The 16,181-nt window shown below is 41.3% G+C and overlaps 2 protein-coding genes across 2 annotated transcripts in view; one reads left to right on the top strand and one right to left on the bottom strand.

Annotated features, from left to right (window-relative positions):
• utp20 (UTP20 small subunit processome component) overlaps positions 1-7,646 on the bottom strand; it is a 32,604-nt gene extending 24,958 nt beyond the window's left edge. The window contains exons 1-15 of the mRNA XM_039791043.1: positions 7,433-7,646; positions 7,061-7,141; positions 6,877-6,943; positions 6,597-6,729; positions 6,321-6,509; positions 6,127-6,208; positions 5,838-5,975; positions 5,414-5,569; positions 5,112-5,255; positions 4,848-4,982; positions 4,609-4,686; positions 4,326-4,504; positions 4,008-4,175; positions 3,211-3,299; positions 309-414 (exon numbers count right to left, since the gene is read on the bottom strand). Of these exons, the coding sequence (XP_039646977.1) occupies positions 309-414; positions 3,211-3,299; positions 4,008-4,175; positions 4,326-4,504; positions 4,609-4,686; positions 4,848-4,982; positions 5,112-5,255; positions 5,414-5,569; positions 5,838-5,975; positions 6,127-6,208; positions 6,321-6,509; positions 6,597-6,729; positions 6,877-6,943; positions 7,061-7,141; positions 7,433-7,483 (1,796 nt within the window). The 5' untranslated portion in view covers positions 7,484-7,646. The remainder of the gene's footprint in view (positions 1-308; positions 415-3,210; positions 3,300-4,007; positions 4,176-4,325; positions 4,505-4,608; positions 4,687-4,847; positions 4,983-5,111; positions 5,256-5,413; positions 5,570-5,837; positions 5,976-6,126; positions 6,209-6,320; positions 6,510-6,596; positions 6,730-6,876; positions 6,944-7,060; positions 7,142-7,432) is intronic.
• Positions 7,647-9,738: 2,092 nt separating this feature from the next.
• slc5a8 (solute carrier family 5 member 8) lies at positions 9,739-15,977 on the top strand. Its single transcript, XM_039792053.1, is given in 19 exon segments — positions 9,739-9,882; positions 10,434-10,730; positions 10,733-10,836; positions 11,203-11,322; positions 11,847-11,912; positions 11,998-12,049; positions 12,160-12,227; positions 12,377-12,415; positions 12,744-12,859; positions 13,351-13,491; positions 13,713-13,842; positions 14,131-14,219; positions 14,463-14,572; positions 14,671-14,738; positions 14,841-14,927; positions 15,106-15,323; positions 15,484-15,587; positions 15,672-15,760; positions 15,850-15,977. Coding segments are annotated over 18 exon segments (1,848 nt in total). The 5' UTR covers positions 9,739-9,882; positions 10,434-10,603; the 3' UTR covers positions 15,970-15,977.
• Positions 15,978-16,181: the final 204 nt, after the last annotated feature.

Below are 16,181 nucleotides of genomic sequence, written 5' to 3'. Positions count from 1 at the left end.
GAAAACAAAATCGCAATTATCAATACTATCGAATTGCAATACTTCTACAATCGCAGTAAATGAAAATTGCAATACAAATCGAATCGGCTCTCATGTATCGTGAAAGAATCGAATCGGGACAAAAGCATATCGCCCCAGCCCTACTCCCTGTTGTGACAAATAGAGACATTCAGCAACTGAAAGATATTTTTCACATAAGACATGAGGTATGGATGTGTTTCATATCAGTAAGTTGTAGCTTTCTTTCTATTTATCCAGTCATTACCAACCTGACACATACATTATTAAGCCACACGTGCAGTAGTTACCGTAGTATTGAGTTGATCTTGTCCACAGTGACCAGTGAGAGAAGCTGGGCAGAGCCGTCCAGAGTGAGGAGGCAGCTCAGGGCCTGTCTGGCTACAAACAGACCAGCTGGAGGGGGGGACAGAAGGGCTTCAGTCAGTCTCGAGAACAGCAAAACATACAGTACAGGCCAAAAGTTTGGACACACCTTCTCATTCAATGCGTTTCCTTTTTATTTTCATGACTATTTACATTGTAGATTCTCACTGAAGGCATCAAAACTATGAATGAACACATATGGAATTATGTACTTAACAAAAAAGTGTGAAATAACTGAAAACATGTCCTATATTTTAGATTCGTCAAAGTAGCCACCCTTTGCTTTTTTATTAATAAGGGAAAAAATTCCACTAATTAACCCTGAAAAAGCACACCTGTGAAGTGAAAACCATTTCAGGTGACTACCTCATGAAGCTCATTGAGAAAACACCAAGGGTTTGCAGCGCTATCAAAAAAAGCAAAGGGTGGCTACTTTGAAGAATCTAAAATATAAGACATGTTTTCAGTTATTTCACACTTTTTTGTTAAGTACATAATTCCACATGTGTTCATTCATAGTTTTGATGCCTTCAGTGAGAATCTACAATGTAAATAGTCATGAAAATAAAGAAACACATTGAATGAGAAGGTGTGTCCAAACTTTTGGCCTGTACTGTACGTACAGTGCCTTGCGAAAGTATTCGGCCCCCTTCAACTTTTCGACCTTTTGCCACATTTCAGGCCTCAAACATAAAGATATAAAACTGTAATTTTTTGTGAAGAATCAACAACAAGTGGGACACAATCATGAAGTGGAACGAAATTTATTGGATATTTCAAACCTTTTAAACAAATAAAAAACTGAAATATTGGGCGTGCAAAATTATTCAGCCCCCTTAAGTTAATACTTTGTAGCGCCACCTTTTGCTGCGATTACAGCTGTAAGTCGTTTGGGGTATGTCTCTATCAGTTTTGCACATCAAGAGACTGACATTTTTGCCCATTCCTCCTTGCAAAACAGCTAGAGCTCAGTGAGGTTGGATGGAGAGCGTTTGTGAACAGCAGTTTTCAGTTCTTTCCACAGATTCTCGATTGGATTCAGGTCTGGACTTTGACTTGGCCATTCTAACACCTGGATATGTTTATTTATGAACCATTCCATTGTAGATTTTGCTTTATGTTTTGGATCATTGTCTTGTTGGAAGACAAATCTCCGTCCCAGTCTCAGGTCTTTTGCAGACTCCATCAGGTTTTCTTCCAGAATGGTCCTGTATTTGGCTCCATCCATCTTCCCATCAATTTTAACCATCTTCCCTGTCCCTGCTGAAGAAAAGCAGGCCCAAACCATGATGCTGCCACCACCATGTTTGACAGTGGGGATGGTGTGTTCAGGGTGATGAGCTGTGTTGCTTTTACGCCAAACATAACGTTTTGCATTGTTGCCAAAAAGTTCGATTTTGGTTTCATCTGACCACAGCACCTTCTTCCACATGTTTGGTGTGTCTCCCAGGTGGCTTTTGGCAAACTTTAAACGACACTTTTTATGGATATCTTTAAGAAATGGCTTTCTTCTTGCCACTCTTCCATAAAGGCCAGATTTGTGCAGTATACCACTGATTGTTGTCCTATGGACAGAGTCTCCCACCTCAGCTGTAGATCTCTGCAGTTCATCCAGAGTGATCATGGGCCTCTTGGCTGCATCTCTGATCAGTCTTCTCATTGTATGAGCTGAAAGTTTAGAGGGACGGCCGGGTCTTCGTAGATTTGTAGTGGTCTGATACTCCTTCCATTTCAATATTATCGCTTGCACAGTGCTCCTTGGGATGTTTAAAGCTTGGGAAATCTTTTTGTATCCAAATCCGGCTTTAAACTTCTCCACAACAGTATCTCGGACCTGCCTGGTGTGTTCCTTGTTCTTCATGATGCTCTCTGCGCTTTAAACGGACCTCTGAGACTATCACAGAGCAGGTGCATTTATACGGAGACTTGATTACACACAGCTGGATTCTATTTATCATCATTAGTCATTTAGGTCAACATTGGATCATTCAGAGATCCTCACTGAACTTCTGGAGAGAGTTTGCTGCACTGAAAGTAAAGGGGCTGAATAATTTTGCACGCCCACTTTTTCAGTTTTTTATTTGTTAAAAAAGTTTGAAATAGCCAATGAATTTCGTTCCACTTCATAATTGGGACCCACTTGTTGTTGATTCTTCACAAAAAATTACAGTTTTATATCTTTATGTTTGAGGCCTGAAATGTGGCAAAAGGTCGAAACGTTCAAGGGGGCCGAATACTTTCGCAAGGCACTGTACATACTTAATGGACCACTCAAAACCTTGGCTCCGTTTTTCACACTCATTGGGTCAATCTGTCACTCCGAAGAGAAAACAGACTTTTTTTATATAAGGAATACAATCACTTAATTCACTTAAATACAAGTTTTCGTTTGTGGTTGAAGTTTTTGGCACTTTTAAAGTGGAAATTTATGGAGCTGCAGCTTTTTTTCTGCAGTCCAAATGTCTGACTTACTAACTCGGAAAACCTAAACACATTCAATTTACAATGTGAAGTGAAGAGAAGCAAAGACAATTGACGAGTTTGAAAAGCGATTACCAGAAAACATATGGCGTCTTTACTTAAAATGATTAACTAATACAATTATTTAATAATCAAAATCAATCACACACAAAAATATATATATATATATATATATATATATATTTTTTTTTTCTTTTGATTTACTAATCGATAAACCAAGCAGTCATTTTAACCCCTAATAAATCAAAGCCGCTTTAGTTGCTATGAACGTTTTGCCATTTAGGCTTCTAACACTTTTTATTCACAGTGAACATAAAAAACTAAAGAAAACAATAAACCACAAACCTTTTCCCAGTTTCTCTGTCTCAATCTCACACAGGAGGTGGTTTAAGTAAGCAGTCACAGCGGGAACAACGCTAGCTGGAGCAATGGGCCTGAAAAATAAAAAAAGAAACATGAATACAGTAGATCCTTATAATAAAAAGAATATATCAGCAATGCATGGAGGAAGCACAGGTCACCTGTCCAGGCTCCTGTCGTAATATTAGATTGTTTTGACTTTCCATATCAACATCCAAATACATTGTATTATTTCCTATTTTGTTACCATTGTTTTTTAATGAGGCAAAGATTTTGTAGGTTACAGTTGATGTGGAGAGGAAACACTCTAAACCAACGAATGCAACGACTATGAGACCCAAGCTGTAGAACAGATTTAGCTATCTTTTTACAATGTGATACATTATTAAAAAATGGCTGATACATTTAATCTTTTCCAAAGAATGCATCAACTTCCCTAACCGTCCCTGTCTGCAAAAACATCTTTAAAAAAGGAAACTGTGACTGAGCCATGAGGTGTGTGTGTGTGAGTGTGAGAGAGAGAGAGAGTGTGTGTGTGAGAGAGAGAGAGAGAGAAAGAGACAGAGCATTCCAGGCAGGTACAGTCAACAGGTGAGGAGAATGAATTCTTCACCTGACCACAGGTTAAACCTAAAAAGATTTTAGACATTTTTTGGGGTTGATTTTATCGTAATCCTATTTAGCTATCTTTTTACAATGTTAAAAGGAAAGTAAACTGTGACTGAGCCATGAGGTAGGTAGGTAGGTGTGTGTGTGTGTGTGTGTGTGTGTGTGTGTGTTACCTGAGGTGTGGCAAAAGCACCAGGGCGGCCCAAGGCAGCGACAGGTCCGAGATGGATTGGTCCTGCTCCTCAGGAAATTGGATCAGCGAAAGCACCAGCTCTGGCACCGCAGGCTGCTCTGATGTTGCACTGCTGGCCTCACCTGCCTCCTTACTGCTGAACACTCTGCTGGAGGAGGAAAACATATTTACATCCTGGAAAATAATACATTCAAATAGAAATAGAGAGGGGATTCAGGATAACTGCAGAAATCAGACAACCAAATACTTATTCAGGCTGTTTTTTGAATGTTAATATGCGTATGCTACAGTATCTCACCCTGTGGTCTGGCCGGTGAAGAGCAGGGGATAGGTTTCAAAGGCCATGGAGCCGTCTGTGGGGGGCGGGGCTTTGGCGAGGATCAGACTGACCAGTGTATCCAGGCCACAGTGGCGAGACAGGGGATCGCTGCAGCCGAACAACCCAGCGGTGAAGCGCAACAGGCTGGGGAGGAAGAGCTGGAGGAGAGGGTGGGAGAGAAACTTAAGTGTCAGAGAGTCCTAGGGAACCAGAAACACACAGCATAAAATACTGCATATAATTCACTCTAGTGACGACTCACCTGTTCAAACTGTTTCATGGTGAACATCTCCTTGGTGAACTCCAGTATCACATCTTGCCCCATTGTGCTGCCAAACACCTTGTAAAGAAGACAGATGTCACATGAAGGCACAAGTATACAACACACAAACCTTTCCTCACACATTAATGTCCTTACCAACATCCTGCACATGTAAGACAAACTCTCAAACATACAGACAAATCTCATTCTTTCGTTTCCGGTATAGCTCAAACACACACCTTTTGGACCGTCTCCTGGATGAGTGCTTTGGGCAGGGTGACGTTCTCCCCGAGGAGCAGAGAGGAGGCGATCTGGAGGAGCAGACGGGAACAAGAAGCCGACAGAGACGAGCTCTGAATCAGCCGCAACACCGTCTGTAGGCGCCAGAAAATAAGACGACGAAAACATACAGCAAAAAGACACCATTTAGACTTTGATGGGGACAACAGGTTTTTTTTTTTTTGTATGTAATGAAATCTCAGAAACTATTTTTCTCCTCTTACCTGGCAGACAGCCTCCGGCTTGGTGATCTTTACTCCGTCCTTGTGGGACACCAGGGTGTGGAGAATGAACAGCAGCCTCTCCAGCTGCTCGGCTGCCTCTTTTCCTTTCACCTCCATAACACCCAGAACCTCCACCACGCTGACCTGTACATGGGGACACACCACCATCAGACACAAGTAGCAAAGACATCCTTTAAGGGTGGAGAAACGATGATGATTACTCTATGCCATGCCTTTTAGATCTAAGTATCTGGAGAAGGGGGTTTTGTATGCTCTGATTGAAAGTAAAATATCTCGCCCACCTGTAAGGACTCCCACAAAACCAGGAAGTGTTCTCTGTCAATGTGATTGGCTGCAGCCTGGGCCATGTGATCCAAAGCGTCCCTAACAGTGTCCCACGGCAGAGAGGCTCCTGGGTTGGTCGAGGGTCCGAGCTTACGCAAAGCTACAGGGAGAGCCTGGCGCGATGGGTAAAGAGAAACAGAACATTCTGGATCACTGTGTCTATTATTATACAGCTTTGTTCAGTCCTCAATTCAATGACATTTACACATTACAATGTTGTATTGCTTAGCAATTTGATTGATTTTAACTCTACCTAACCCGCAACAGATAACTTTGTGCTAGACAACTTTAAAAGGAAAACTCTGTCCATCACTGAGTGGGGATTCTGCGTGCAACATCACCTACTCCTTGGGGAAAAAATAAAATAAAAATGAAACTTACATTTGCAGCGCAGGAGTGAAACATGTTTCGGACTCCTTTGCACATTTCGAACAGCAGTTGACCTGCTCCCTCCGCCTTGTCGGGGTGCTGCTGCAGGTCTGAGAACACATAACTCAGCAGGGCATCAAGATCTGGAACCTGTGTGACAAAATGAGACAGCATTGAAAACAGAAGTTACCGTGTAACACAAAAATGTACTATAATACGAAACTGAACTTTAAAGCACAAGAAAAGAAATGCACTAGTCCATGTTTGACATCTGCTCACATGCAAAAAAAAAAAAACTCACCTTTCTCATCAGAAAAGAGAAGCTCTCTGCTGCAAACTTGCGGATGTGCTCTTTCTTGTGCTCCAACAGTGTGCTGTATAAACTGCGAGGTGAAAACAAAGTAATAATAGGTGAGCGCTACAACAATCCATCATGTTATAAACAGATTCACTTGCAAAGCATCCACAGAGTCTGACTCCATCTTATTTTCTCACCTGTAGATGTTGGTCATGTCCTTCACCATGAGCCTCCACAGGTACTTGTAGAGGTAGGAGAGACAGGTGAAAGCCCACTCCAGGACCTCTGTGTCCTTGGTGTCCAGCAGCGAGGTGATCAGAACGAAGAAGTCGGGGAAGTGGGGGTAGAAGTCAGTCTGCAGGTCTCTGGCCAGCTGCACCACCAGACTGGAGAAAGGAGGAGAGACGCCGCTAGTACATCACCTTCCAATTCAACAACAATTCCGTCCCTCTAGTAAACACAAGACTACTTACTCCAGCAGTGGCTGGTAGGCCAGACTGTTCTTGACAGCCAGGTGCGTTTTCAGACTCTCCACTATCGACTTCTGATGGAAAACCAGCATGTTGAATGACTGGCTCTGGTTTGAAACCTCTTTCAAAAATGTAGCTGTGAAGGAAAGGCATTTCTTTTTTTACGTTTGCCACAAAACACAGCATCTTTCCTCAGGTTTAGTAGTAGATACGTTAAGCTGTCTTTGTTCCTACAAGTGCTAATATAACAAACGATGTGGTATTGATTGTATTTGATACATACTGAAATGCTCGGTCAAGTTGAGGTCTCTCCATTTTGTCAGCCCTTCAGAAAAGTATGTTTCTACTTCCTGCGTAAGGTGAATACAAGTCATTACTAAATCACATGCAAACCATATAAACACTGAGAAGCTCACTATATCAATTGGAGGAACCATTATGTTGCCAAAACTACTGACTGTACAAACCTCTGCATAAGACCCAGTCCTGTCAATGCGATGGATGACGTCAATGTTAACATTGGCAAGTCTTTCAGCAAAAGTGAGAAACTGAAAGAGACACGTCAGAAGGTGTTATTATCTGCTAGAGCTGGGAGATAACCAACCCAACAATAACGTTGTAGTAATGGGACTCTATGGATTTTAGGTCATATAGCATCTTTTCCATAACTTATTTAACTGTTCTATCTAAGTGAATTTAACAATGACACCCCCTTGACTTGCTTGGCCGTAATTAGAAAATAAAATATGTGTTTAACAAAATATGTGTTTTATCTCCACTACACCCCCTGCGCCTCATTAACGTTAGCATCATGCTGCAGTACATGTCTGGACTCTCACCCTGTAGGTGTTCTCAGATTTGTGATACGAAGACTTGGATTTAATCTTCATCTTTGCCTTGTTCCTTGATACGTGACGTTAATTAATTGTATTCCAAAGGTGGTCGTGAGATTTAAATGACTCATTAAAACTACAATTGGTTTCTTCTTTTGGCTACGACTGTTTACACACACGCCGACAACAGGGAGCAGCCATGCTGAACAATGCATTGTGGGAAATTTTTACTCCGCGTGGTGGACGAAGAGAAGCGAGGAGAGAGAGAGAGAGAGAGAGAGAGAGCTATCCTGCCCTCACTTCCGTCTTCGTTTGAGGCTTCCTCCCTGCTCCCTGCTTCCAACTTGTGTGCCTGATCCAACGAAGTGACATTTCAAATATTAAATGATATTTATCCATCGAATCACTTCCTACATGTACAATTTAATTTGGAAAGTAACTCTTGTGTTTTTTTTGTGAGAGCGATATTGAGTTTCTTTCAGTGTGAACCGATTAATGAGTTGTGGCTGTCTTTTCAATGCTGGCTTGGCTTCAATCTAAAGGTATACTGCTGCACCCATTAAATGAAATGTCAATTAAAGCTGGAATATTTTTAAAGGATAAGAATTTAAAGTTCTTGATAAATAACTAGATTGAACATTGTAAACATTTTATTCATAGGTGTAAGTATTACATACCTGTCAAATATCCCGTTTTGGCCGGGAAAGTCCCGTATTTTACCCTTCTTTCCCGCCGTCCTCCCGTATTAGTATTTTCCCGTAAATCTCCCGTATTTTAACCTGCGTTATTCAAAAATATTAGCCCGGGCCCGAGCGGAGTAAAAAAAAAAAACCCAATCTGAGCTCTGTCACTAGCCTCGCGATAACTGCCACGTGCAGTAGCCTACTACAGGTACTGTAGGTGGCAATTGTCGCGAGGTTAGTGTGTGAGGTCAGATGATGAGTGACAACGCGGGGGGAAAAAGAAGAAAAAAAACAGAGACGGTGCGCTGCCAAAACTTATGAAGGCTTAATTAACTATGCATTCCCCATATAATAGCAATGCAAGTTCAGAAAGGGTGTTTAGCATGGTACGAAAGATTGTTACAGAGAATAGGATGACGTTAGACAACAGAACTGTTTGCGCTCTACTCTCATGTAAACCACTCTGTAAACCACTCTGGCCCAGCCCACAAATACACTCCTTCCAAAACAGTCTTAAAGAATGCAAAGTCTGCAACAAATTTGTACAATAACTCACTAAAGAAAAGTTATGTGAAATTAAACGAAAAACTGTAAAAGAAAAGCAATATGAAATGAAAAGAATGTGTGGAATGAAAATAAAATGTAAATGTAAAGACAAGCAATGTTATAAATTGTAAATGTTTTCAGCATTCTGCATCAAGTGGTGATTTTAGCTTTCTTTTACACCTGTCTTAAAATGTAAGGGATACTGGAGCTTGGTTGGGGTGGTGGGACTGCTCGAGGTGGGCACCGGAAAATTTCCCTTATTTTCAAATCCAAAACTTGACAGGTATGAAGTATTATAAGGTCAAACCCCACATTAACGGTTGGAAAAATTAGCTTAAGCTTTTTGCTACATCTCTTCAATGCATGACAAAGGAAAACGCCAAGGGACTCTTTTATTTGCTGGACTTACATTCCTTACTTAACTAAAAAGACCCCTAGTATCTTTATTTTCTGTATAGTATAGTAATTTTTTATTATGTTTTGTTGTATATATTGTCTCTACCTCAAAGCTGTCAACACATTTTTGGGACAAATGTACAAACACAATTGTGCCTTGATTGTTTAATCACTATTGTACAATAAAGAATAAAAAAAAAAACTAAAGAAAAAAATTGTGTGTCTGATTGCACTGGGGCGATTGGACAGATGTCTGTCTGGATTTATCCTGCAGAGATCTGAGGAGCAGTCAACCATGGTCCTTGAGTTTCAAATTCCAACACAAAGAAAGCGGAAGGAAACAGACATCGGCGGAATTTCCTGCGGCACCGGAGCAATCCCGGAAGTGAAACGTCAAGGATATAGACTAGAAACTTTTAATCTGTTCACTCAACAGAGTTGACTGAAAATGCATACACAGTAGGCTACCCTATCTGTATGATTCAGACATGGCCTTCCTTTGAATACAATAATCTGTATTACGTCGCAAAGACAACAAAAAAAAATCTAGAACCTGACGTCACACATCAGAGGCACCTGTCACTAAATTACCTCTGACTGGCTCGGACTTTTAAAAGCGATAGTTACGTGTGGCTCAAGATCTGTTCTCGTTGACATCGTAGTGACAGAAGCAGATGTAGCCTAAGTGTGCTGGGGCTTGACTTGTTCAGAGATTTTGACTGGACAATCTATACTGACCCCAACTCACGTCGTGACCCCAACAGGCGTCGTGGCCCCATCTGCAGCTTCTTCTACAATACAGTATGTGCAGACATAGAAGGGTTGGTGTATGTAAGTAAAATGGGGTGTGTCTACTGTGTGAGGGTTTTCTCTGGATGCTTCGAGTGTTTCTCCCACATTCAGTGAATACAAACGCTGATTCAACAACATGAAAATGAAAAGATTACAGTAAAGAGCTCCAGTCCTGCCTCACATCCTACCTACCATCCTCCTCCACTGGTCTCTGCCCTTCATTACAGAGGGACAGGGAACCAATGGAGCAGGAGGTAAGGCACCTCAGTTATACTGTATGTAGGCCTGTTGTGTGTAGGCTACTCCGGGTGCTTAAACACCTGTAGAAAAGACCAAATGTTCTGACAAGAAAATAGGATTCTGATAAAATCACCCCCCAAAAAATGTCTAAAATCTTTTTATGTTTAACCTGTGGTCAGGTGAACAATTAATTCTAATCACCTGTTGACTGTACCTGCCTGGAATGCTCTCTCTCTCTCTCTCTCTCTCTCTCTCTCTCTCTCTCTCTGTCTCTCTCTCTCTTTCACACACACACACACACACACACACACACACACACACACACACACACACACACACACACACAAAAGGTTTCGGTCTGTGGTCCTGCTCTCAGCTCAGTGTTGAGTGAGACGGTGATGTCTCAGGACTTCCATTCATCCATAGATGATATGGTTTTCCACTTCGAGTGCAAAACACGTGGAGCAGTTTGAACAACTTTCTGAAAAGTTTTACTAGTTTGGGTCTGACTTCCACCAAAATGTCAGGGCACTCCCTGGTCGCTGGCTCCTTCGTGGTAGCAGACTATGTGGTGTTTGCTGTCATGCTTCTGGTGTCGGCTGCCGTCGGGGTCTACTACGCCTGGGTGGACAGGGGCCAGCGAAGCTCGGGGACTTCCTAACGGGGGGTCGAAGACTGACTGCCCTGCCTGTCTCCCTGTCCCTGACCGCCAGCTTCATGTCAGCCATCACAGTGCTGTCCAACCCAGCCGAGGTAAGATACAGCATATTCCCAAGGGACAAATGAAAAAAAAAACATCTCATTTTGTGACAGCATGTATTTTTTTAGTGCAAGAAAACTTTTTTTGTGGGTTTAGATGCATCACTTTCCCATTGCAGTTTCCCTGATTTTCCTGTGAATCAGCTGCATAATGGTCGAGACAACGAGACATACATTTATGAGCTGTTATGAGGGGTTGTTCATCATCACACTAATGCGATTATAAAAGGGAACTCATGGATACAGAATTGCAAATTGTTCTTAGAACAAAATGGGAAAACTTGAAGTATTTCAAGTATTCTTAGATAACTTTTAAAAAATCGTAGAAAACATATTCATTTAAATTATTATTATCTGTAGGTATACCGCTACGGAGCCAATATAGGATTTTATGGTCTGGCCTATGTCATGACGATGGTGGTCACATCTGAGATCTTTCTCCCAGTCTTTTACAGGCTGGCCATCACCAGCACGTATGAGGTGAGTGTGCTTTGGTTTTTAGATTAGCGCTTGTGTGGCTATTCTCTTCTGTTCTATTTTGTTCTATTCACAAAGTCATGATGAAATATGTCAAATGATTTGTTTACATGTACAAGACATAAGAAACTGACCCAGATATTGGACAGGTAGTGGTAAAGCACAATACACAATTCTACCAGTGAAAGGACAAAGTGCATTTTTTTTGGGATTCTTTGTCAATTTTCTGGTTTCTGTATTACAGTATTGTAATTTTTGGGCAGCAAGTTAAGGTAATATAGAAGCGGTCCAGGAGTGGAAATGAACAATGGTGGACATAGATAGTAAAAGTCAAATCAAGCTTTGCTCGAAAGATCTAATGTAAGGGGGGGAGTAAAATGAGCCATTACTTTTGTGTAAAGCAGGGCCAGTGGTCAATTTGTGATAGTAGAGTATGATAACTTGTTGAATTCTCGTGTCACAAATGTCCAATTTGTCTTTCCAATACTGACCTTATGTATTGTCTGCTCTTTTCTGTGTTTGCTAAGTATTTGGAGCTGCGTTTCAGCAGAGCGACCCGTCTGCTGGGAACTGTGCTCTTCATTGTTCAGACAGTGAGTAAGAAGCCAGTCAACACATAATGACAGGGCTTTGACCTCCGAGCTTTAGTCATTTGGGTCTGTATTATTTCCCTCACAGATCCTCTACACTGGAATCGTCATTTATGCCCCAGCTCTTGCTTTAAACCAAGGTATGCTGTTTTGAATCCGCTCAGTCGTGAAACATTCCTGCACGAGGGCACTTAAAGCTGCTTGGTTTGGCTCTGTTGAGTGTGTCTGAAACCCTCCCCTTTCTCTGCAGTCACTGGGATGGATCTGTGGGGTGCAGTTATTTCCACAGGCGTGGTCTGTACCTTTTACTGCACAATGGTATGTAACTCAAAAAGTTCTGTCGTGCACAAAATTAAAATGTAATAAACTTCTTAGATTTTATGGCAGATGTTTTCCCTTATTCTTTGAATTCCAGGATTATAATATACAGTAAACAGAGCACCTGTTTGTGGTCTGCATTGTTACAGGGCGGTCTGAAGGCGGTGGTGTGGACAGATGTGTTTCAGGTAGGGGCTCTGGATGGGAAAAACAACCACTAATGTAATCTGTCAGATCTGACCAAGTCAGGGATTACTGTGCATGTGTCATACCTTTTTGTGGTTGCTGGTGACAACCATGTTTACCAGCAGCTGTAGGCCAGCACAGCAAGAAGGTGATCTCCGCTTAAACAAAAAATGAAAAAAGTCATCACCAAATTTCATTCTAAACACCTTGGCTCATCTTTTGGATTAATGCATTACAGTTAATATTTTATCCATGAACAATATTTGAAGTACTAGGATGAAAAAAAGCAAAGAAGAAGCAACCTAAAATGATGAAAATGTTCCCCACCAGCTTGGCGTCATGCTTGCAGGCTTCCTGTCTGTCATCATCAGGTCCGTGGTCGTTCAAGGTGGAGTCCTCCCCATCATTTCGGATTCAAAACAGGGAGGGAGACTCAACTTTTGGGAGTGAGTATGTTTTAGAATATTTAGCTATTTAGCTCTATTTAAAGGCGGGAAGAGATTAAACATTTAACAGAAGAGGTACAGAAGTCATTTTGAGATCAATCTGCTGTGTTCATGGTGCTGAAACATCCATTGCCTTTGTTCTGTCTGTCTCTCTCCATGGTGCTGAAACGTTTAATCCCAAACTGTGTCATCTGAAGTCTGCATTTCTACACAAAATACACCATAACAGGCTGCATGAATGAATTTAGATGAGACAAAATGTGTTCAAGGAGCCTTAGCAGCTCTCAGTGTCCCAAAAACCACGAGTGTTCTTGCGATTTTTAGCAGCCTCCAAAGTCCGTAAATGTCACGTAACCTGGGAAATTGATCCGTCTGAAGAACAAGCCTCTGAATTTAGGGGACTGATGAAAAATTTCTAGCAACAGTTGAAACACTTTTAACTTCACGTTTTCACTGAAATTCAAACTGCCTTCTTTTTCTGTTTCACCTAGCTTTGACACAAACCCTCTGAGAAGACACACTTTTTGGACCATAACCATTGGAGGGACATTTGTCTGGGTCAGTATCTATGGGATCAACCAGGCCCAGGTTCAGAGATACATCTCCTGCAAGAGCATCACTCATGCCAGACTGTGAGTTCTGAATTACACAGAGAGACATTTACAGAGACACGTGATAGGGTATAAATCTTGGCCATATTGGCTCCTTTCATTGTCTGTTGGTATATTCGATAAAAGTGTACCACTGCTCATTCATCAACCATACAGGGATTAGTGCACTGTAGAAGACATAAAGAAAGTTTGTACATGTTTTTGTGTTCTGCTCCCCAATGTGTGATTCTTCCTTTTTCCAGATCTCTGTACATCAATCTGCTCGGCTTGTGGTCCATCTTGCTTTGCTCAGTGTTTGCGGGAATGGGCCTCTTCTCAGTCTATAAGAACTGCGACCCATGGACAGCTGGGTGGGTTACTGCTCCTGACCAGGTACAATGTAGAGTAACTACAATTTTACTGGGATTTAAGCATATAAACATTGTTTTTTTTGTGTGCTTGTGTGTGAGATACCTCGAAGGTCCAACTGAGATGAGATCCATTTTCTGTTCCTCACTCACCTAGATGTACAGTATATATATATATATATATATATATATATATATATATATATATATATATATATATATATATATATATATATATATATATATATATTTATACATTGTGAGACTCCAACTCCCCTGATCACGTTTATCCAGCGTCACCCTTCCTTTGTAGTTGATGCCCTATTTGGTGATGGACATCCTGGGAGACTATCCTGGACTTCCTGGACTGTTTGTTGCTGCTGCATATAGTGGATCTCTCAGGTTAATGCAGTTCTTAAATTCAAAGTCATTTCACCCAACAGATCCAAATCACACATGGAGAGTTTGTCTGATTCACCCTATAATTAATTTAATTTCTCTGATATCAACTCATGTATTGTACTAAAAAGTCAGATTTACCTGTCAAAAAGTGATTTCTTTTTTGGATCCGTATATGTAAGGTATTTGTGCGATTGTTCTTCTTTGACTGAAGTGTGTGTGATTTTGATGCTATATTAACCCCAGCACAGTGTCATCCAGCATCAACGCACTGTCTGCAGTGACAGTGGAGGACCTGATCAAACCTTACACTAACATATCTGAGAAACATATGTCCTGGATCGCAAAAGGACTGAGTGAGTGGATTGTCCTGTACATGTACCGTATTTGAGTTGAATGAGTCATCTGTTAGGTGGTTAGTGAGGATTAATATCTTCCCTCATGTTATTTGCAGGTCTCATATATGGGGTTTTATGCATTGGAATGGCTGGACTGGCTTCACTCATGGGAGGCATCTTGCAGGTAGAGTGGATCTGTTTGGTAGGCCTTATAAAAGTGAGACTCCGTCTGGGGTTTTTATGATTTATTATAGGAATGAAAACCTGCATGTGCTTCTTTATACAGGCAGTCATCAGTATATTTGGCATCATTGGAGGTCCTTTACTTGGTGTGTTTACGTTGGGTATCCTCTGTCCATTTGCCAACTCCAAAGTAAGCCGGTCATCATTTAACTGTAGTTTTTTTGTTGTTATTGTGATTCCAGTTATGCAAGCTAATATTAAAAAGGAACATTAATCCAGGGATAATAATTTACCTTATAAATTGCCATTTATACCTGCTTCTTCGAAAAGGACATTTTACTATTTCCTGTGAATAAAATGTCTTCTAGGGAGCATTGTCAGGTCTCGTGTCGGGGTTGGTAGTGGCTCTGTGGGTGGGCATCGGAGCCCAGATATACCCCCCACCCCCTGAGATGAGCCGACCTCTGTCACTGACCACTGAGGGCTGTAACTTCACTACAACAGACAGCCTCAACTGGACCTCCACTGCTCTACCAACACAGCCAGCCTCCATCAGCACAGCCCCGGTACACATCATTGATGGCAAGTAAGTGTGTAACTGGCTGTGATTGATTATTGGTTGGATATTATTTGCCATATTTAGTGTCCGCAGTTGAGCTAAGGGTAATGCCTGCCTAAGAACATTGTCATAGTTAGATGTAAGTGCAAGATATCACTCCTTCTGCACTATTTTCTCCCACATCCAGGCCTCTGCTGGCAGATAACTGGTACTCTCTGTCCTACCTTTACTTCAGTCCTATTGGAACCATCATAGCTATCAGCGTGGGCCTGTTAGTCAGCCTGTTTACAGGTAAATAACATATATTTTGTTGCATAATTTACATAATAAAGTAGTTTTTGATGTGCTCTTGTGTGTTCTTAATGTGCATTTCAGGAGGCTGGAAGCTGAAGGTGGAATCAAAGCTTACATTAATGAAAGAAGACACAACACTTTATCACCTGTTCCAGTTGTGTAAAGACAGAGTAAGTGCTGCAGCCGTGAAACAATATCACATGCTATCAACTGTTAACAGCTGCTGACTTTCTGCTCTGTGCTCTTTTCTTTTTTTGAGGTCTTGAGACGAACAGGAAAGCTTGACCTGACAAGAGACAGAGGGGAGAGAACTGGCAGCACTAATCCTGCTTTCTGTGACGTAGAGCTGAACTCAACAAAAAACAGCATTACCTCATGAAATGCAACAGTTTGTTACATAATTACTGGTATAATACAATAAATGTCAATAAAGGAGTTGATTACAGAAAAAAAAGTCTGTGTGTGCGTACGTTTCCAAAGCCATGAGGTTCATCTAAATTGGACGTATGTATAAATATGAGTGTATGATTCTGTCAATGTGTGTTAGGCTAAAGACCTGTCTACCTCTTACAGTCACTGCACATTTGAAAA

Source organism: Perca fluviatilis, chromosome 23 (genome assembly GCF_010015445.1).
Source record: "Perca fluviatilis chromosome 23, GENO_Pfluv_1.0, whole genome shotgun sequence".
In the NCBI taxonomy this organism is placed as follows: domain Eukaryota; kingdom Metazoa; phylum Chordata; class Actinopteri; order Perciformes; family Percidae; genus Perca; species Perca fluviatilis.
The sequence above is the reverse complement of the archived record's forward strand: the minus strand, read 5'-3'. Positions and strand labels throughout refer to the sequence as shown.